Source organism: Cyprinus carpio, chromosome B23 (genome assembly GCF_018340385.1).
Source record: "Cyprinus carpio isolate SPL01 chromosome B23, ASM1834038v1, whole genome shotgun sequence".
NCBI lineage: Eukaryota > Metazoa > Chordata > Actinopteri > Cypriniformes > Cyprinidae > Cyprinus > Cyprinus carpio.
The window spans coordinates 16,578,201-16,601,203 of NC_056619.1; the positions used below are offsets into that span (position 1 = coordinate 16,578,201).

Genomic DNA, 23,003 nt, shown 5'->3' on the forward strand with positions numbered 1-23,003 from the left:
GCTTTATTGGGCCTCAGGCCAGCAGTCCTGCCAGCACACACAATGTAAAACTCTGCCTAATCAGTTCTGCACAGAACCACCTGGGTCTGTCCTGACCAGGGTAGGGGGTGCTACGGCAAAGCCCTCATTGTGTGCTGTGGAAAAGTCACTCTTTCATGCAATTACAGTGAAAATGGTTTTCATATGTGATTTGTGTGGGATGCTATAGATTTGTTAATGTAACAGAAATATTATTATATTATATGATATGGCTGCACAAGGTGTTACCTGCCTAACATATCAAAATCCAAACAACTGATTGACAACATTGTAAATATTATATAACACCAATTATATTCTATTTACATTTATGCATTTGGCTTATATTATATTATATTATATTATATTATATTATATTATATTATATTATATTATATTATATTATATTATATTAATGCATTTGCATGCACACTCATGTCTAACATTTAGTTTCATTAATTTATTATAGATTTTTCTTAATGTTTTTACTAAAAGACCTGTGGGACAATATCTCTGTAGGGTGCCTTTTGGTGTCCTGTACATAAATAACTCATTTGCCATGATAACTTAACATAAAATGACTATGAAAGGGTGTGTTATTTTATTATGATATTTTTTTATTTTTATAAAAAGAGTTTTTTTTTGCTCTTTAGATGAATTTTCTAGATTTTTTTGTTTTGTGTAAGAGGATGCGTATTATTTGGCTATGTCCCATGCACTGCTCATTAACTTGAATGATAGTAGAATATTGCCAAATCATAAAAAATTATCCTATTAATATTTAGTTAAATAAGAGATTACTCAATTTGAGTGTACTGATCATTTGGTAAAAAAAAAAAATTATTTCATAAAAAAGAAGTGTTTGTCCATGTCCCTTGAATGGTTGTCGTATTGGGGAATCCGCCCCTTTAAGAAAAGGCCGTCCACTTTAGTGACATCAGAACAACAGATTTTTTGTCTCTTCAGTGGCGGGAATTGTACTTGAGTGTCTACTATTTATGATATGACGTAAAGCGAATGGGAAATTACAAAGAACATTTTTGAGTATTGAAAGTCATCCTATGGTGATACTGACCCCCATATATTTTCTGTCCTGTGCATGTGGGGTGGTCAGTTATGATACGTTACATCTGTGTGAGGCCTCCTTCTGTTGTATGAGAGGTATTGTTTCTTTGTGTCAGTACTTAATCCACACTGTGAAGGGTACTAGACCCTTTTAGGGGCCCTGGTGTTGTAGCCAGGGATAGAGAAGAGGCAGTTCCTAAACACCGTTCCCTATCGTGAGCTGGAATGGGACAGTTGTCGTCTGTGGCTGTTCTTTGAAATGTCATCATGTTCCCATGTCTGATAAATATGCTATTTCCCCTTTTGCCTCTTTTATGACCTTTCTCCTATAGTATGAGATAAGATTTTTTTTTTTTTTTAGCTAAACAAAAGTTTTATTATTATAAAAACTCTAAAAGTTACATTTCCCACCAAGATATGTTTAACATTTTAACATCACTCAATTACAAATTTGCAGGCAGTATTTTAAGCTTTGGTTTGACAACCATAAACTGAAAGTGGGAAAAGTGGGACAGAAAAGGGTTAATAATTTTTTTTATTTGATTTGTTGTATTGTCTGCAGCCCCCTCCCACAATTCTGCCAAAGGATTATAGTGTCACTGAGGGTCACAGTCGTTATAAATACCCCTCTGGCCTCTCGCTTTCCCATCAGAGAGGTTGAATGTCTGCAGGACATGCTCATCATTTGTCTATCCGTGTTCTTCTATTAAACATCATCTAGGACTTTCACATAGATGCAGACATCACCTGCCAGAGTCACACTTAAGGTTTTATGACAAAAACCACAGGTTAGAAATCAATGGGACAGATGATTTCAGACTTGTGAAGAAGGGCTGCTCTTGGCGCAAACTCTTTAGGTTATAGAAGCATTTATGCTTGGTTTTCCATAGTTTCTACGCCTTTGTTTTTTTGTGTCCATCCACAAAAAATCAAAGGGAACACATCCAAGAAGCTCTTTTTTGGTTCTTTTGGAGGTTCTTCTCCCTCTCCCACTCATATCCCTCCATTTTTTGGCATCGCCTCTGAGTTATCGCAGCCATGTGGGAGTTCCGGTCCATGTCTTTTTGGCGGGCTGTGTTTGCAGAGTTCTATGGCACCATGTTCTTTGTGTTTTTCGGGCTGGGATCAGCTCTGCGTTGGACCACCGGACCACACAACGTGCTCCAAGTTGCCTTCTGCTTCGGTCTGGCAGCTGCCACACTCATCCAATCTATTGGTCACATCAGTGGTGGCCACATCAACCCGGCTGTCACGTTCGCCTACCTGATTGGCTCCCAGATGTCCCTGTTTCGTGCGTTCTTCTACATCTGTGCTCAGTGCTTGGGAGCTCTAGCTGGAGCCGCTGTGCTGTATGGAGTCACGCCAAGCAATATGAGAGGCAATCTTGGCCTGAACACGGTAAGAGTGTGTTTTAGTGAGCTCATTAGATGAAATAATGGATTGTTAACTAGTGACGCAAAATGATTGATCAATGTTTGAAACCATAGAGATCATCAGAGGATCTGTTAAAGGAAGACTATTTCACATAAATAGTGGACAGTAAATGTATTTGGATAACTATTTTTACTGTTGTTTGTAAAGTGTATGTGTTTATATGCTTTCAGCTTCAGCCAGGCATCAGTCTGGGAATGGCCACCACTATAGAGATATTCCTGACTCTGCAACTCGTGGTTGTGGTGTTTGCTGTGACGGATGAGAGGCGAAATGGACGACTGGGATCTGCTGCCCTGTCCATTGGCTTCTCAGTGCTTGTGGGCCACCTGCTGGGGGTAAGACGGCATTCCCAAAGACTGAGATTCAGTCTTAAAATCAATGGTTTTCTATTGGCCCATATTTTACCATGCAAAACAGCACTAAAATGTCAACAAAAACTCCTGCAAATAAACACTGCTGCAGAAGTTCTTCATATGAAATAGACTACGTAGAAAAATTGTGGAACAAACACTAGGCCAAACATTAAGTAATTAACTGTTTTAAATAGATAGTTCACCTAAGAGTATAAATTTCATCATTTATTCACCATCATGTTATTATGAACCTGTTTGACATTCTTTATTCTGTGTAACACAAAGGAGATATTAAATATTATTTTATTTTTTATTTTTTTGCTTCTATTGTATGGACAAAAATGGCTAAAAATTCTTAAAAATATCTCCTTTTGTGTTCTACAGAAGAAGTCATTCAGGTTTGGAATGACATGTTGGTGAATAAATGATGACGCATTTTTTTGGGGTGAACTATGTCTTATACTGTAGAGTTTGTTTCATGACACCTGTGAACATTTTCTCCCTTTTAAATGTTAATAAGCCTATCTCGTTTTTCATTTATATTATTGAACATGATTTTATCAGTATGATTTTTGGATCAAGACCCACCAACTGAAGAGTTGTGACACTACTGGTTATGTAAATACCTATGAAATGCACACCGTTTGAAAAATATTTTTTTTTTTTTTTTATTTTTTATTTTTAAATGTTATTATTTTTTTGTGTGGATTGTTATTATATTATTGCCTGGCTCCTTATTTTTTTGAAAATTTTTTTTTCTTTATATATACTCTGTATATATTCAGTATTGTGAAATATATTGTATAGCACATCTCAACTGCTTGATTGCTTGTATCATTGCAAAAAGTAAACTCCATTATCGACCAGCCCTAATCTGCTAAGCTGCTTTGAAACAATGTGTATTGTGAAAAGTGCTATACAAATAAATTTGACATGACTAGACTTGACTTGACATGAATCTCTTTGCAGATGTATTACACTGGAGCTGGAATGAACCCTGCCAGGTCTTTTGCCCCTGCTGTGCTTTTCAGGAACTTTATTAACCATTGGGTGAGGCACATATCCACTGTATTCAAATGAAGGAGCATTTTGCTAACTAATTCATAAATGCAACAATTTTCTATCTGTTCTCTCCCACTTTCCGGTAGGTGTACTGGGTGGGCCCTATGATCGGCAGTGCTATGGGTGCTCTGCTCTACGACTTCATGCTCTTTCCCCGGATGCGCGGCCTGTCTGAGAGACTGGCTGTCCTCAAGGGCAACCGACCTCCTGAGGCCGAAGCCCAGCAGGAGAACCGAGGGGAGCCGATTGAGCTCAAAACACAAGCCTTATAAACACTGCCAGGAAACTTTGGATCCCTGACGCGACACATACATACGTACGATCATTTCTCACACCTCATCCTCACACACCTCTTACATACCAACCGAGTTTTCTGTAGGGAGAATCACACACACTTCCAAAGGCAATCGAGACACTATAACCCCTTCCCAAGGACTATGAATGAAGGTAAGAAGAGGACTTCCTGTTGAGGACTGCGCTCTGTACCGCCAGGTATAGGGAGTGAGATCAGGTGGCTAACGCCGTTCAGGGGCACCTCTGTCGTTTCTAGTCTACTAAGAGTGAAATACACTAGAAGTGGACTTCTGCATGCTTTCCAGTTTCACAGGGTTTAAATCTCACACTTTCATTTCAGTTTATTTTTTCTTTTATTTTTCAGAGATGTGACACATGTACTATATTATTAGCATTTTGCAACCGATTTCTTTACATTCTACTTACAGTCGACATTATTCATTTGTGCGTGATGTGTGTGTGTGTATTTTCCGAGAGTTTTCAGTTTGGCTCTTCCATTTCCACCATTCGCCATGTGTTTGTATTCATGCAATGTTCTTTTTTCTATCTCCCGAAATGAAGGAAGCATTCCTTTGAACCTTGATTTAGGTGGATGTTAATTCACGACTAAAATCTTTATAAATCCTTTGGGATTTTGGATCCCTCTATGAGTCTGCTTTAAACTGTTGTATTGTTTAACTGTGGCCTAATGGCCCAGCATGTGTTTCTTTAAAAGAAGCACAGTCACACCATCATTCATATAAAAAAATAAGCCCGCAAAACACAACTATTGTGATACCCTAACTTTTAGCTTTTACCTGATAAAAGCACTTAATTTTCTTCCCGTCGTGTCATTTTCAAAACTTGAGTTTATACTTCCAAAAGCATTATGGAGTACATTTTCACTGATTCATACAGTTTCAGGCATTTTCATTGAATTTTTCTGCCATAAATGCATGCATAGATGTCTTGTTTAGATTAGAGGGTTTGGCATTATTTTGTGTGTAAATAGCTGAACCAGACAAAAGCAATGATATTTTGTCTCAGGCAAGAGAATATACAGTATGTGTAATTCATTGTAAAATAAATTTTAAGTGACTAATGTGAGCAGACCCGGTTCCAATTGTGTGTAGCTGAACCAGACAAAAGCAATTTACTTTTTTGAGAGTTGAAGGTTGCTTTGAGAGTTGAAGAGGGCTTTCTCTTTCCCCTGGATTAGATGATTGCTGAGCGACTGGGATGTCTGGATTTAAATGTACATTTATGTTCTTGTAGCATTTGGATCTGATGGAATGAAAAGGCGATCGCTACACCCACCCTTTGCCTCTCTGCACTCTTTCCACTAGTGTCTTCTTATCCAAGATCTGACTGAAGGGAGGCCAGAGTTGCATGAAAGGTCTTCAAACCTCACCATTGGGCTCTGTAAGCAAACTCTTTTTGAAGCCTTTTAATTAAATGGACTCTCTACATATGAACATCAATGTTTACGTGAAAATTAGACATAATTTTGTGCTCAAACTCTTGTGTAAATTGTTAAGATTTGCTTTTTTTAATTTTAAATGACTGTTAAAGCTAGCGGAGTATAATTATTTTAAGTTAGTGAATGTCTCTTATTTGGTAGTTTCGATGAGGACTATGGAGTGTGAAATAATGCCACATTGCTTAAATATCAACAATAGTCATTTTTTATCATTTTTAAATTAAAACTTAAATTTGTTAATTGCCATATTACTTTTTTTAATCTAATGAAATGTGAGAGAATCATATATTCTGGACAAATCCTTAACTATTTAATACTCAGGCAAGAGACTCTGTCATACATGGATTTTGACTTTATTTATCAGATTTAAAACATTAAAATATGAACATTTCTTTTTTTTTTTTAAATCTTATATACCTGCTTTACAAATTTGGTCACATGTATTAAAAAAGAAAAATGGCAACTTTTACATTTTTCATAGATAAATGCATAAGTGCTTTATACTTCTCTGTGGCAGGTAACAGCAATATGACAAGATTTCCGGTTATCGATCAGGCAGGTGCATAACTAGCACATTCATCAGTTAGTGCTACAGAAAGAACATCTGAATAGACAACAGAAACAAAACTGTGTGGAACTCCCTTTCTAGACTAAATACATACAGACAGTTACTGATGGCACCTTTGAAAAACATCCCATTTGATATATTTTCATATTCAAAGCACTAAGATGAAAGCTTACTATTTTACAAGATACAGAACAGTATTTGTTGGACGGCAAAAATCAAAGTTTACAGAAGAGACACTGTATATTACATTTCCATTTTAAGATAGTTGACGACTTGTAGTACTAAAGACTAAACACAGAAAAGGTGCACACAGAACACTGTAGAGTAGGTAGAGACAGTATTATGTCTACATCTGACATAAAACCTTACTGTTATTTTGTGCACATGATATGTATTTTACATGATTTATACTCATCAATGATGTAAAGAGAGGTTTACAGGTCTGCAGTAATAAAATTGAGCTCATTTTGTGCAAGTGGAGGAACAAATGATACATGATAGAGTAAAGCAAAACTCGCTAGTGATTTTAGATTTAAAAAACTTTAATTTTAGCTTTATTGGCCAAACCTGACTGTAGTCTGTAGACAAATACTGAATATTGAATATGCAATCACACACAAGTCATGCAAATCAAACAACCAAATAAAAAACTGTCTATATGGAATTTGGCACAAAACATATTTGTATCATTTCTAAAAGGTCTAGAAAGTATCATTGTCTGCATCTACAGACAATACATTTCATTCAGGACAGTGGGAGTAAAAATCACCTATATACCCTGGTCCCTGGATATGTTTTTCTGCATCAAATGTAAAGGAAAAAAACTTCTGGCAGACAAAAATGTGTATTATGTTAAATCTATTTGGTCTCTTTTGATAAAACCACCTGATAGCAAATAATTTCCTGTTTCACTTGTCAGTTATAATGCTACTTTCAAGAGCAGTCATAAGACCGAAACAGGGAACCACTTGTGTTTATGTACTACATGCTAATAAGACTCTTATGCCAGAGGTTCACCTGCTTCTCATAGAAATTTTATTAAAATGTTGATAGCAAGCATTCACTATGATTGAGTGAAACACACTGTTCCTTTGAACTGCACATTTAGTGTGTTTATGCAAGAGAAAGCGAGTGTGACATTGAGTTGAAAACAATCCATGTGATAAAAACACCCACCACCCAATGATTCATGGAAATTAATTTAAGAAAACTGCATTCCTACTGATACACTTGTTTTAACAACAAATGGGTAATATGTCCTTTGGGACTTGTGAGTTGTGCTGGATGTCCTTAGAGCACCAAGCCATCCAATAGCCTTCGTCCAAGAAGAACAGAGGGTCTGCACCTCTAATGAAGATCTTTGCTAGTCTTTTTGACAAATTGATGACAAAATTCCCTCCAGTGCTTCCATGTCTATTTCTTCACTTGAGGGAGCTTGTGGCCTGTTAAAGAATAAACAAAGTTGAGAATGGTAATGAACAGATGTGCGAGTGTGTCAGCAGAAAGTGAGGCTGATCCATCAAATATACCCTAGGAATTTACAGGAAACCTTACTGTGGCTGTGACTCACATGGGTGATTGGTAGAGTGGTCCTTGAACAGGTATTTGCTCTGGCATATATGGGGGTGTAGACTGAGGAAGTCTAGGACAGGGCAACAGAATCACAACAGTCAGTTGTTAAACAGTCATTTACTTGGGTGCTATTGCTCTATACTTAATTCTAGTGAGCTGCCTACCTAGATAGCCAACTCAAACTATGCTATCACATGTGCACGCAGTGGTTAAGCCACTTCCAGGATGCACTGCTAAGGCTCAGTTAAAATGATCATTCAAGATGGCAGACAGATCCAAGAAAAATGTTAATTATAAAAAGACATTAAAAGGTTTTGGGTCAGTAAGATTTTTTTTGTTAAGAATTTAATACTTTATTCAGCAAGATTCAGCATTAAACTTATCAAAAGTGACAGTAAAGACATAATTTTATAATAATATTTTCAACTTTCTATTCATCATTTCCATAAAACTATTAAAGCAGTTTACAGAAATATTATTTGAGTAGCAAATCAGCATATTAGAATGATTTCTGAAGGATCATGTGACACTAAAGACTGAAGTAATGATGATAAAAATTCAGCTTTGCCATCACAGGAATACATTATGTAAGGAATAACTGACAATGGCCCGGAGTCCTACGGTTACCACACCTCAAGAAATCGATCAGATGATATATTTAAAGGGATTTGTCCGGTTTTTGTACTTAAATCGCTATTGGGAGTAGAATTATGTCTTCCGCATCTCATCCAACGCCTCTTTTGCTGGTTCCAAAATGTCATTTTAAAGCTGGTAACAGAGGCTTGAGCCGTTGATAGCATTCTAACGCAGTTATTAATGAAGTTATTAGAAAGAGAGCGAGAGAAACAGACACAGAGAGAAAAAGAAAGAGAAAGTAAGAGAGAGAGAGAGAGAGCTTGTGTGAATTAGGCTACCTCTGTGCGTCCCTCCACAGTGTTCTGCAGCAGCGCCTCTAAACAGCGCTGTTATTACCTCGCTAGTGAGAAATGTCATGTGTATTTACTTTCGGAAAATCGTTGGTCATGTTGTTGTTTTTGTTAGTCCTGTAATTTCCGTTATTATAGTTAACTATGCAAAGTGATATGGAACTGTAATGCGGTCGAGAGAGCTGCCTGGAACTACGTTCCCCATGCGTTTCCCAGAAAATAATTGCACACCTTAGAACGTTCGTCAGCCAATCAGATTTAAGCATTCAACGGCCCCGTAGTATAAATTTGAACACAAATCAGAATAATTGTACCTGAGATGTTAATGATTAAACAACTATTTTAAATTCTAAAAACATTTCACATTATTACTGATTTAACTCTATTTTTGATCTAATAAATGTAGCCTTAGTGAGAATACGAGACTTTTTTTTCCCTAAAGGATTTTTACAAATCTTGGACTATTTCACTCAACATTTTCTGAGGCCTGGAATATTGCAATTTTAGCTTAGCGACGTGTGCTAATGTCTGACTTTACTGAAATCATCAGCAACTAGTATCGACTGTAGAACATTGTCTCATGTACTTAATGTGTCAATTATCACTGTTAAAGAGACTATTTTGGTTAGGATGTTGCCTCAAAAGCCATCGATGGCTCATTTTACAATAATGTCCTCTGATCAAGAAATATAATCAGCATAGTGCATCTCCTCTCCTACTTTTTCCATATGAGCAGATAAATGTTAATATGAATGAACTTTACCAAAGCCAAATTATAATTGTACTTACGGGGAGAACATGCCCTGATTCCTGTTGAGGGAAAATACATATTTTATATACCACATAATAAAGACTTGTAAAATACTGTGACAGTGTGTATATCTGTGGCTTAAATTATGATTAATACGCACATGTTTGACCCATAGACATTGCTCATAGGTTGCCCGTACATATCCATAGGAGTTTCAGTTGGTATGCTGGCAGTGGAGGAACCCTGGTCTCCTCTGAACATCAAAATAAAAAATTTAACATTGTCAGTGCCTATTACAGTAACAGTTAAATGACCTGAATACATTTTCCTGTCATACTTAATGTAGAAACAGTTATTTTTATATACCCGGAGTTATTTTAACATAACGGCTCTGTGTGTTAATAAAATTATGCTTTAGTATATCATATCTTCAAGGTTTCTTTATTAATACCTTAGGGTAAATTTGATGACATCTTGAAAAGTGATATAAATTTACAGCAAAATAATTGCACTTACGGGTTGACTACTGTTGTTAGCTTGAATGGCAGGTATCCATCAGGATTAGGGGGAGAAGGTACTGTTTCAGTACAAAAGAAAACATATGCATATTTTTTTATGTTTCTCTTATATTTAGCATAAAATACATCTTTTTTTTATATTAATATTAAAATATACAGATTTTTTTAAAACCCTTAGTGAAACCTCAGTATACAACCACTGTCTTTAAAAGATCTGGTTACATACCTGTAAAGAATTTCTTAAATACTTCATTCTTTGGTAAGTCTGGATACACGTGAGTGATGCAGTTAATGTCTCGTATGCGATCGCCAAGGCCAGCTGAGTCCAGATCCTTCTTGGTGAAGGGTTGGATATTCTGGATTTTCCTGCCTCCATCTGAGAAGAAGAAAAGAGTGACACAGAACAAACATTTTATTGCAAATCCTCAATGGATCAATACATTTGAATTAATCTTACTGATCTATATTACATGGACATATATACATCTGGATATAATAATAATAATAATGATAAATAAATAAACTTAAGGTAAGAAAAACCTTTTCCTTACTCCAAAAGCTCTTTAAAGGTGTCAAGGCACACAAATACTAATTTACCTTGATCTTTTGGCATATAAGAGATCTTTATGCCATTAAAACATCCTGCAAGTTTTATAGCTTAAAACTTCCTTGTCATTATAAACAAAGCATTTATTTAATCAAGCTCCAAAAATGGCTCGTTTGGATCTGAGTTGCCAGATGACATCACTCGAGCAAAATAATTTGCATAAACACTGCCTCCAGAGCAAGATGTTGACAAATAGTCATCTTCTCAGGCCCCGCCAACTGGAGTTAAGTCACTTAATGGCTGACACATGATTATATTAAATAGGACTGATGCGTTGCATCAAAATCAAATAGAAACTACATTCACTGCTGCTATCTTGTCTAAACTGGATATAGTATACAGATGTGCGTTGGCTTTCTGACACAGTCCACGCAGTTCAATCTGTCATTAATAGGACAAATGAAGTGAAAGAATTTCAGATATCAGAATGATCCAAGCGTTAGGAATAAGTGGATAGTTTATTTTTAATGACATCCCAGATAATGTCTGATGATTGATTGCAAATTTTTTTTTGTAAATGAGGCAGAGTGTCACAGAGAGTTCACAAAGAAACATTTGTTGAGAGATGAAGCGGTACTAGATCTTACTGCAGCTGCCTCACAAACTGTAAGTAAATGATTTCTTAATGCTTGGTCTGGAAATGACCCTTTCAGTTTGATTATGTTGTCAAAACACTCAAAACATGCAATAGCATGGGGGCGTTAACCTGTTTTCTATGCAATGAAGTTAGCCAGTCATAACAGTGCCCACTTAATGACAAGCCTTAAAGACCCGCTCATTAAAACATGTCATTTTAGACAGAGGGTCAGAATGAGGGTTGAAATTTTTTTTTTTTTCATTTTCTCACGTTAACCTCGTTCCCTCATTGTGTCCAGTGTACAACACTAGGAGTCACTCTTGGGAGCCCAAACACCACTTGCATATTTGAGAAAAGTCCAATGAAACTGGGTGTGCAGAATTTGCATAGCTGGCCACGCCCTGGACATCCGGGTATAAATAAGCCAGCATGGCATCTGCTCACTTGTTCTGTTTTGAGGGTTCGAGAAGCATCTCAAACCACTCAGAGGCAATTCAGAGTTGTGGCATGAAGTGTCAAGTGTACGCCACTAGAGGTCACTATACTAAACCCCACAACTGCCAAACTGCATCACGAGTCTACGGGGGCACAGATGTTTGAAATCTTTGATTTAACAGGTGACCAGATGTTGACGTCCTCGTAACCTTCCAATGCCCAAGACTTAAGACCTCACTCTCCAACATCTAGGAGAGCCACCATACAGGCAGAGGTCCCCTCAGCCGGAGCCTTTTCCCATAGTAATACTCACCACAATATAACACCTGAAAAGTATTGGTAGTAACATTAGGACAGTGACTATTCCCTCTAGAGAAAAAGGCACTATGGAGATCACATCCTATCTGTTGGGGAGGTAACATGTGAAGATTCACCTATGGACTTACAGAGGAAGTACCACATAGGGAAAGTACTGGGGTGGGCTCCGCGTAAGGGGAGATCTACTAAAACCCAAACCTATTGACAGAATGTCTATCTAGGGGAACACTGAGCCTCAGGGGCAATGCAGTGTAGAATACACACATGGGGCCTCAAGAGGAGCCACTACATGTGGAGCACTAACCCAATACAAAAGCTCACTCAGGGGAACCTACCTCATAATAATTTCTAATAGCAAGTTCCTCTGTCGAACTTCGCTAAGAAAAAGCTTATGTGATGGAAGGGTAGTCCATGAAAGGAACCTGAGCTGGACTAAATATGCGCATAATTACCCCGGGGGAGTGGAGCTGGTAGCAAGCTCTACACCCAGCCAGTCTCCGTTCAGAACTCTAGAAGAAACTAGATCCATTCGTAGATTATAAAATCTAGCAAATGTATTAGGTGTAGCTCAACCTGCAGCTTTATAGATATCTGCTAGAGAGGACCTGTTCGCCAGGGCTTCTGATGGCAATCTCCAGGCCATCTTCATAGAGAGGGCACTGAGCTCAACTGACTGATGGGGCTCAAACGGATCTGCAAGACCACAGTGATATCCCAAGAGGGAATGAGACTTGGCCTCGGAGTGTTCAACCTCCTGGTGCCTCTGAGGAACCCAATAACCAGATTGTGCTTCTTCACAGATCTGCCTCCCATGGTGTCGTGGTTAGCCGCAATCGCGGCCACGTATACCTTAAGTGTAGAAGCAGACAGGTGCCTGTCCAGGCCTCCTTGGAGGAAGGAGAGCACAGATCCGATGCCACATCTCTGAGGGTCCTTTCTCTGGGAAGAACACCAATTCACGAAAGCGCATCACTTCAGGTCGTACAGCTGAGTACAAGCCTGAGTAATGGTATTCACCAGTGCTGGTGAAAGATCTCCGAGTTCCTCCTTGTCGTGTCCAGGGACCAACATGAAGGTTCCAGAGATCCGGGCGAGGATGCCAAATTGTGCCCTTCCCATGAGAAAAGAGGCCCTTCCTCAGGGGAATTTGCCAGGGAGGAACTGATACAGAAACGGGCACACCTGCCCGTAGAAAAGAGATGTCCTCCCAAGGACCGAAGGTACGGCGACACAATTGTGTGATGTTCACACAGTGTGAGCCGTGATGCCATGCCCATCTTTGGACTCGGGTACGAAGCCAGTGCTGAAGCGGTCTCATTTGCATCAGTCCCAGCAGTGTAACTGAGGACACCATATGCCCCAGGAGCCTCTGAAAGTTTTTGAGAGGGACTGCTGTTCTCTACTTGAGAGACCTCAAGCATTTCAGCACCAACTGAGCATGATCCTGAGAGAGGTGTGCAGTCATCATAACAGAGTCCAATTCTACACCGAGAAAAGAGATAATCTACACAGTGGAGAGTTTGCTCTTTTCCCAGTTAACCCGTAGTCCCAATCAAGCTAGGTGGTCGAGGACCATGTCCCTGTGTGCACAAACCAATTCTTGCGAGTAAGCTAGGATCAGCCAGTTGTCGAGGTAATTGAGAATGCGAATGCCCACTTCCCCGAGAGGGTCAAGGGCAGCCTCCGGGATCTTTTTAAAAATGCGAGAAGACAGGGGCAGCCCGAAGGGAAGAACTTTGTACTGATATGCCCGTCCTTCGAAGGCAAACCAAAGAAACAGCCTGTGCCTTGGCAGGATTGAGACATGAAAGTACGCATTATTCAGGTCTATTGCCATAAACCATATGCTTGAAGGTTAACATTCTGAACGGAAGCTTGTGAAGGGCTTGGTTCAGAGTCCTCAAATCAAGGATTGCTCTGAGCCCCTTGCCCTTCTTGGGTACAATGAAGTATGGTCTGTAAAACCCCTTCTTCATTTTGGCCAGGGGGACAGGCTAGATTGCATCCTTTTCGAGAAGGGTTGCAATCTCCACCTGAAGAACAGCTGCATTCTCGCCTAGTACTGATCGCTCTCTCCACCTGGGGAACCTCTGTATACCCCCTCGCTGGACCCCCATTGAGGGTGGTGAGGGCAGAAGAGCCGGTGTACCGTGTTCTGGCCGAAAAAGGGGCCTTCCACGGGGAGACCACTCCAACCTGATGCACTTGGCTGCCCGGGCAAGCACGGCTGCAATCTCTGCATCAGGCTCAGACTGAGGCTCAGTGCCAATAGGTGCTTGTTCAGCAGAGTCATCTGCTTCCAATGGCTCAAGCCCGCCCTCCGATTGCTGCGTTCGACAGCTCATCCTGCTTGTCAGCACCGAATGACAGATTGAGCCCACCCAGGGACAGGTTACAAACTTATCTGGAAAATCGACCAGTAAGCACAAAGCAAGGGAAGAACGGGAAGCTCGCTGGGATTGCCCCGGCGAAAATAATCCCTCCTCCCCATGCCCTTCCGCGGCGCACATCGCTGCACACCCAATTTCATTGGCCTTTTCACGAAGATGTCAGAGATGATTGGGCTCCCAAGAGTGACCCCTAGTGTCACTAGACAATATGTCGTAGTGAACGGCATAAAGGAAACTTTATTAACATTATAGGTAAACCTTAAGAAACATATTAAAACAATAAATCTGTCATGAACCCGTTAAAATGAAATAATAAAACTCTATTTCAACTAAATGTTATTTTTTTAGAACTTTCTATTCATCAAAGAATCCTATAAAAAATATATATCAAGGTTTCCACAAAAATATTAAGCAGCACAACTATTTTCAGATATGTTTCTTGAGCAGCAAATCAGCTTAGAATAAATTCAGCTTTGCCATCACAGGAATAAATTATATTTTAAAAAATATATTAAAATAGAAACAGTTATTTTAAAGTTGCAATGAAACAGAAGTAGCAACTGGTCCGAGTGTAACAGTCTACTGAAAAAGAAAAAATTGTAGGGCAGGGACTTGTCTATGCATCGAATATTGATTGGATTTTGAGACATTGGTGTTGCATTCAAAAATGGAGGAAGATAAACCCAAAATGATCCTGTTTATGTCACCAGACATTTACAAGTAAATGAATGAGCATTTCATGCCAACTTTAAACTGTAACGATATTTCACACTATTACTACTAATAAATGCAGCCTTGGTGAGCAAAAGAGACTTGCAAAAACATACAACTTCCCAATTCCAAACTTTTGAACAATAGCGCATCATGTACAGTAGTATAAATATTTGATACTTACTATCAGTGGGACCCACATAAGCGATGGTGATGCCACCAATCTCTGAGTCACTAAAGCGCAAAAGAAAGGTGCCGCTGGGTTTGTTTTGCAGGATGACATGGAGATGCTGTTTTCCAATGAAGCCAAAGATCAGTCTAGAGGGGGAATGAGAGGCAGTTATCTAGTTCTCTTTATTTCTTTACTTATCAAGTCTTTTGTAGTTCTCTATAAAGTGAATAACAAACTGTGGAACTGTAACTGTACCCATCACTCCAATAGTCTCTCAGGCATTTCTTTGTAAGATCCATCACCCCTTCAAACCACTGCCAGAAGGTGAAGTTTCGACCAGGCAGAACTTCCTGTGTTAAAACAGTCACAGAAATAATCATTCACACCATTTCGCCAGTCAAACCTTTCGTGAATGTTCCGTAAATTACGCTAGGGTCTGAAGAAACATATTTTTAGGGTTCATGAGACATAGAAAAATTTTATAAATTGCAATGAATTTAAAGACACAACAGTGTGTAAATGTGTTTGTATGCTACTACTCAGCTGTAAGACAACACATGCTCATAATATTGTATATTAATGCACAACAAATGCATGTTAGTGGTACCTTGTTGAACTGAGCCCAGGACACTGGCATATTGCTAAAATCTTCAGAGATGTCTGGTTGGTCAAAGATCTTCTGGGCGAGAAAGTGAAGGTTGTATCTGTCCAAGCACCGCTGCGTCTGCACTTCAGACATGAACTTACTGCTAAGAGCTTCACACATCTGCTTCCAGGGTACACGCTCCGGAACAATGAAAGGTATCCTGTTCTGAAATCATCCCAGCACAGAGCACATATTGTCAATTTGTTTACAAAACACTGAAAATGGTCGTCAACAGGAAAAAGACATGTGATGGGGTCTTTCCATGTTACTCACAGGTTCAGAAAAGGCACAGTCCCATATTATGGTTGCCATAGCATTGATTTCCTGACTACCATGTACAATTACAACCACAGGAAGAGAGATTGCCTGTAGGATGAAGAAGGCAATAAGTTACTGTTGTAAAAAGTTACTACACACCAACATACACATTTTTTATGCAATAAACCCTCCAGGATTTTGCATTTGCTGAATTCAGTGCAAACTCTGCATTATTTATGGCAATTTTCCAGTAAAAAAAGTTACCTTAGGAGAAGTTAGCTCATTATAATCCATAATTCAGAGCCCAAACAAATAAATCAATACACGGTCAACTGTCCTGTTGCTGTATTGCAGTAAATGCCTTCGTAAAGTGAGCAGGGATGGAATGACACTGAGACTTAATCATAGTCAGGTTTATACACAAGTGTTTAAAAGGAAATAAAAGTTTCAATATTTCATATTTTCAAGTGATTTTTTGAAATCATTGATTCGTGGCATCATCAGGTTTCTATGCAAAAGTTTAAAAGGAAATAAAAGTTACAAAATGTGCAACGGAGAAGGTAATGTTACATATTTCACTGCAAAGCGACACAAAAATTGTGTACATAATTTTGATAGCATCAAATTCAGTCACTTTGGGTGGCAAAAATCATAAAGTCCTGTAAAATCCTGGTGGGACTGATGTACGAATCTAATATTTTCAAGATAATTACATCTGATTAAAGTGCATGTCCTGATGACTAAATGATAAACTGAAACAATCCATTGGATTAAAATAAATTAGTTAAGCAAGCACCTGAATGCTATAAGGGGTCTCACAGCCTGTGATGGTTATTTCTGTGGTAAACAACAAAGCAAACTTTTCCTCTGTCACTGACTCAGAGCCCTTCCTGTCAGCTCGTTTGATCTTCCTTATGGACTGAAGAGGAAGAAACATATCTTATTAAAGCGATAGCATTCTGGAAACCATTAAGGTAACATGACAATATCAAGACGAATCAAAAAATCAACATTCTCAAAGAGCTGTTTGTGGCAAGACCCACCATGTTTCTAAAGGTAGCACATGTGCTCTTGCTTGAAGTGTTGTGCTCTAATATGGCCGTGCTGTTGATAAGTTCTCCTACATTTTCACTAAGTGAAGAAAAACAAAGAGAACGATTATAAAACATTTGCATATTTTATAAGTGTATGTTAGACCTCTTAAATGTTGTATTGCCACTATATGGTTAACAGCTCAACTGAAACCCTGATTCTGTTTGCTTATCTTGTTGTGCCTCCACTTCCTCTTTATGTCTGAGAACTGCAACAAAGACTGTCAAATGTATGACATGTATAAACGCTTGTACAGGCAGATTTCAACATAAGGCAACAAAGGCACATAAGTGGGATTACAAAATAACGACACTTAAGTTGTAGATCAAGGATGATATTGCACACATGCAACATTTTTCAGTAGCATATTTTCTGTTCAACTTCGGTTTCTTTGGCATGTAATGGTAAAATGACTTTTAATCTCAGTTAAAGATAATAAATTCAATATTTCATCACCATCGAAAGTGCATAAGTGAAAAACACTTTGCAGTTGTTTAGCGTTTGTGAATGACAGCCTACAAAACTGTCTATAAACTAACAATGAACAATACAGCATTTATTAATTGACATTAATATTAATTTACAAATACACTATTGTTCACTGTAAATGTGTTTGTTCATAAGTTAATACATTCGTTTATATTTATTCATTTATATCTTGAAATGTTAAAAATGTATTAGTATACACTACCTTTTAATAGTTTGATTAAAATATTATAGCAATTTTAAACAACTCTTTTTTTTTTATTTTGATTTATTTTAAAATCTGATTTATTCCTGTGATGGCAAAGCTGGATTTTTTCCTTTAGAAATCTTTTTAATATGCTGATTAGATCAAAGTTGAAAACAATCATGCTGCTAAATATTTTAGTGGAAATTGAGATTTTTTTTCAGGCTTATTAAATGAATAGAAAGTTCAAAAGAACACCATTAATTTGAAATAGACATTTTGTAACATTATAAATATCTTTAGTTTCACTTTTGATCAATTTAATGCATAACTGCTGAATGCGGTAGGGTATGTAAAAATGAACGTATTATAATTTATATATATAAAAAAACTGTAATTATTAATCAAGTATTAATTCAAGATACCTAATGCTTTTTTGAAAAAAAAACCCCACCTTTTTGAACTTTATTGCAAAGTGTTTTTTAATCAAAACATTATTACAAAAATTAGTTAATGATTAATTTTGTTCAATTTATAATTAAAAAAATACAGCAATAAAACAATAACTAAATAAAAAACAAATACATTTTTTTGACAATATAATTAAATAAAATGGCCTTTTTCTGTAAACATGCTACTTAATAGAGACTTGTATGTGTGTATTTAAAAAAGACAGAATGCTTACTTGGGTACGACACCTTGCTGACCCAGGTTTCTCGCTTGAGCCTCAGTAATAATCTGAGCCTTCAACAGGACAGGTTTCCCAGGGGCCATCTTCTCTCCCAGCAGATACCGTACAGTGGTGGAAAACTTGGATTGGGTTTTGATGACCTGGGGAGGCTGCTTATCTACTACCAATGAACTGAGTTGCCAAGACAAAAAAAGTACAATATCAAAAGCCAGAAGAAAAAGCACTGACATTTTTCAAAAGATTGCATAATCATCTGTTGTGATTGCATGATGTCTAAGTACGTTGCAATCTGATCTTTCTCAGATCTGAAATAGGCCTGCATACCTCTGTATGAGAGTCTGGAGCAGATGTGCCAGGCTTTCCTGCAACGTGTGAAACTCAGCCCCTCCGTGGTCTCTCTTCACCAACATGAGCTCCTGCCTCAGGTTACCATTTACTCCAAGCAACTGCTCACACCTGCCAACGAAAAAGTAAAAAAAGAGAATGTGGAAGACATTTAGGCCAAAAGGCTGCATGACATGCGTGACATCAAAAGTGTGAATAAAACCAGTCAAAGCAGTAGAAAATATGACCCACGGTACATTAAAAACGATCAACAAAGTTAGCGCCGCAATGTACAGAATGTGTATTGTGTGTTGAATTATTGTCTGTCAATCTGCTGAAATTGAAGAGCCACAAACCTAACTGTCAAACAATGAAGACCAGCCTGTTGAGTTTTTAAAAGAAAGCAACAGGACCTGATTACAACATATTTTAACCCTCCTCTTGTGCTCAAAAACAACTTTTGTGAAAGAGGTCAAATTCCCCATATTGGTTTCCATGCAATTTGTTAAAAATATACATAAAACCATTACAGATTCATGTAAAAACAGAATCTTTAGTAAAATCCTCTATTGTAGCTTATCAGAGACTTTCAAATATAAAATTAGTAAGAAATGTAATAATTCCTATCTATTTTGTGTCATTTCTATAGTGGTCAATTTGACCAACATATTTGACCCACAAAAAAAAAAAAAAAATATGTATGTATTATATATATATACATACCAGGATTTTGATTAGGTAAAAACTAACTTAAAATACAGCTAACTTACACAATAAAACACAATAAAAACATGATAACAAAATAAAAAACAGGGTTACCTGTTTTTTATTGTAACTGGTTTTAGTTTTATTTTGGCTGATTTCTATTCCAGAATTTCACACAAACTGTATTGCAATCATTTCCCAAAATTTAATTTGTGTGTAAGTTTTATGAGGTCTGTAAAGAGGAGAAAATACTGTATCAGGCAGATCAAGCTCACTGTTCACTATGCTCAAAATATAGGAAGACAAATATGTGGGGGTTTATACTGTATGAATGTATCTCTGAGAGGAACTGACCGTCTTCAGAAATGTATCAATGGCATTTTCTTTTCCTCTTACCTCCATATAATGCATTTTTAAAGTAGTGTTTATATGCGCAGCTGCTTTGTTTACAGCGGTAACCAAGCTGCTGTACCATAAGCGCCACCTGCTGTCAGAGATTAAATCTGCATTTTCATTCAGTCAGTCTGCTGTTTTTTTGTGCAGGCGTCTTATGTAGCATAATTTCAGAAATCTAAAGTCAGACCATTTTGTTTTTGCCTTAAATCTTGAAATTATACAATCTAATTCAAATAAAAAAAACTGCTCATGCTACATGTATGTAGCACTACTGTCTTTATATATATATATAATAAAATCTAACATTATTAGTTGTACTTCCTCTGCCTTTTTCTTTAATACTTGTCTAAGAGTCTAGTAATTGAGATTAAAAAAAAATACACAACCAAAAACCTTTGACAGATTTTTTGACTGTTAAACTCAAATAGATGAAGAATTTTAGAAGACAAGTTTCAGTTTCAAGTAAACTTTATATCCTCTTTAAGGTCTCCTGTATTTTATATTTTAAGAGTTTGAGAAAATTGAGTTTACCACTATCCAATTTGAATCCCAAACTAGTTTAGAAACACTGATCTCTAGGCTTTGGATTAGATACAATTCTCTTCATGCTCCACATTTCAAAAACGCTTGACTAAATTATTCAAAAACTGTTTAATAATACATAAAATAAGTGGAAAGCGGGTCAATTGGTAGATAACATTCAAGAATAGACATCGACAAAAAGCAGTGATAGAAATAATGTGACCATGAAGAAAATATGTGTGGCAAGAGCCCAATGTTCAAAAAGGCAGAAGAGGCAAAAGTAAATATGACAATGAAAGGAAATCATATTAAGGGGAAAGGTTTAGCTGATATCATTCATGCAGTAACACAAATTAAACAAAAACGTCACCATGTCTGAAGAGGGCCAAGGTTGTCATCAAAGTGCACGCCAATGGTTGCTCGGTGCTGTTCCCACCTCCAGGACTTAATTCTGAGAATAAGACAGGACTGGCACTGCTCCAGAGCGCACAAGGCCTCGTGAAGGAGCTGCACACGCTTCTGTAAACACACACAGACACATACAAACCATGAAAAACAGCTGAACTCTACTCAAACTTTATGTATAAAGCACTTTCAACACCACGACTGGAACCAAAGTGCTGTACAGAGAAAGAATATAATAAAAAAAAAATAATATAAAAACAAAAGAAAAATAATAATAGCAAAAAAAAAAAAAAAAACAGCTCCAATGCAACTGCTTTTTCTTCACCTTTCTTCCATATCATGACCACTTTATGATGCATTTGAGCATTTACCTTTGCACAGACTGAATAGTTGTATTCAAGCTGTTGTATGCGAGTCTGTCTAGCGACCTGATCTGAATGCTGTGGATCCAGCTCATTTTGACCTGTAGGCAGACAAGGAAAAATTCATTAGATATACTGGTATGCATGTTTGCCTGTGTGCGCATCAATTAAATCGTTATGTGAATGTTATCATTATGTTAAGTTCACTGATGTTGTGGTTCTTCATGATCATTTTATGTTCACAAATTTATGTAAATGAATAATCTCTGGTTCTCACCTACTACAGAATATAGTTTAAAATGTTGTTTGCTTATTATATCTGTATTAAGATCGGCATCTGTGCTTAAAGACATCAAGCCCTCTTAAACTCTCAGCTGACTCCAGTGATGAATCCTTTAAAAAAGCTCACATAATTTTTGGTCCGATTTGCTTTTTGCTTCCTTTTCCTTTTAAGATGATTGACGGGACGTGCAAAAAAGCCATCTGACTGGCCAATCAAAAAATCACTTTACTGTTCATATAAATACTATGGTTGTGATATACAGAATTTTTCAGTGATATCTCTTAAGCATTATGATAATTTTCTGCATATGAGTTGGTAAAAATCTGCTTACAGTACCTTTTAATGATTGCTCACCAATATGTTAATATTGGACAAGTACAAGTTTTAAATGTAATAAACAGAATGTAAATAAAATCAATAACTGATTACTCCCGTGATTAGTGTTATGTTTTTGTTAAAACTAAAAATAAACAATTTATATAAATATTAAATATTATAGTATTATATACAGTTCAGGGCTTGACATTAACGCTTGTCCGGGACAAGTGGATTTTGTGAAGGGGCAAGTGAAAGAGAATTTTACTTTCCCGACCAGGAAAGAATTAATTTGATTTCATTACTTTCAGTGTAAACGGTGACTAATAACGGATAATGTATTGACAGTATCAAGGTCGCGTCAGTTGAGGCTTGTGCAGCCTGTCTGACTCGCAGAGAAATCAAAACTATGAGTGCAACAGCACACACAAAGAAATGAACAAGCATACTGGGAAGGTGCGTGTGCAGTGAGCGAGGCTCGTGAAGCGGAGCCAGGCGAAAGTATAAATCCCGCTTAAAGGATTAAAATCACCCCTTAAAGTGATACTCCACCCTAAAATGAAAATTTTGTCATTAATCACTTACCCCCATGTCGTTCCAAACCCGTAAAAGCTCAGTTCATCTTCAGAACACAATTTAAAATATTTTTGATGAAAACCGGGAGGCCTGTGACTGTCCCATAGACTGCCAAGTAAGTTACAGTACACTGGAAAGGTCCAGAAAAGTATGAAAGACATCATCAGAATAGTCCATCTGCCATCAGTGGTTCAACTGTAACGTTATGAAGCGACGAGAATAGTTTTTGTAAGCGAAGAAAACAAAAATAACGACTTTATTCAACAATTCCTTTGTCAACAGTCTCCTCTGTGTCTTTCCATATCACCGTATGCTGCATATGCTCTTCTGTATCAGCTGCGCCACAAGGAATTGTTGAATAAGGTCATTATTTTTGTTTTCTTCGCTTACAAAAAAAGTGTTCTCGTCGCTTCATAATGTTACAGTTGAACCACTGAAGTCTTTCATACTTTTCTGGACCTTGACAGTGTAACTTACTTGGGAGTCTATGGGACAGTCACAGGCCTCCCGGTTTTCATCCAAAATATG

The 23,003-nt window shown here is 37.5% G+C and overlaps 2 protein-coding genes across 2 annotated transcripts in view; one reads left to right on the forward strand and one right to left on the reverse strand.

The window, feature by feature from the left end:
- The first annotated feature begins 1,719 nt into the window (after positions 1 to 1,719).
- Positions 1,720 to 5,312, forward strand: LOC109062560 (lens fiber major intrinsic protein). The gene is made up of 4 exons (XM_042750973.1): positions 1,720 to 2,481; positions 2,688 to 2,852; positions 3,840 to 3,920; positions 4,019 to 5,312. The coding sequence occupies exons 1-4, from the start codon at positions 2,122 to 2,124 to the stop codon at positions 4,202 to 4,204; spliced, it is 792 nt and encodes a 263-aa protein (XP_042606907.1). The 5' UTR covers positions 1,720 to 2,121; the 3' UTR covers positions 4,205 to 5,312.
- Positions 5,313 to 6,022: 710 nt separating this feature from the next.
- The window catches only part of LOC109062563 (signal transducer and activator of transcription 5B-like), a 28,527-nt gene continuing 11,546 nt past the window's right edge, over positions 6,023 to 23,003 (reverse strand). Inside the window, exons 6-21 of the mRNA XM_042750911.1 lie at positions 21,311 to 21,402; positions 20,905 to 21,053; positions 18,912 to 19,043; positions 18,582 to 18,758; positions 17,178 to 17,265; positions 16,931 to 17,053; positions 16,150 to 16,242; positions 15,838 to 16,041; positions 15,486 to 15,580; positions 15,243 to 15,376; positions 10,247 to 10,396; positions 10,019 to 10,079; positions 9,663 to 9,755; positions 9,541 to 9,561; positions 7,824 to 7,895; positions 6,023 to 7,695 (exon numbers count right to left, since the gene is read on the reverse strand). Coding sequence (XP_042606845.1) covers positions 7,617 to 7,695; positions 7,824 to 7,895; positions 9,541 to 9,561; positions 9,663 to 9,755; positions 10,019 to 10,079; positions 10,247 to 10,396; positions 15,243 to 15,376; positions 15,486 to 15,580; positions 15,838 to 16,041; positions 16,150 to 16,242; positions 16,931 to 17,053; positions 17,178 to 17,265; positions 18,582 to 18,758; positions 18,912 to 19,043; positions 20,905 to 21,053; positions 21,311 to 21,402 — 1,763 coding nt within the window. The 3' untranslated portion in view covers positions 6,023 to 7,616. The remainder of the gene's footprint in view (positions 7,696 to 7,823; positions 7,896 to 9,540; positions 9,562 to 9,662; positions 9,756 to 10,018; positions 10,080 to 10,246; positions 10,397 to 15,242; positions 15,377 to 15,485; positions 15,581 to 15,837; positions 16,042 to 16,149; positions 16,243 to 16,930; positions 17,054 to 17,177; positions 17,266 to 18,581; positions 18,759 to 18,911; positions 19,044 to 20,904; positions 21,054 to 21,310; positions 21,403 to 23,003) is intronic.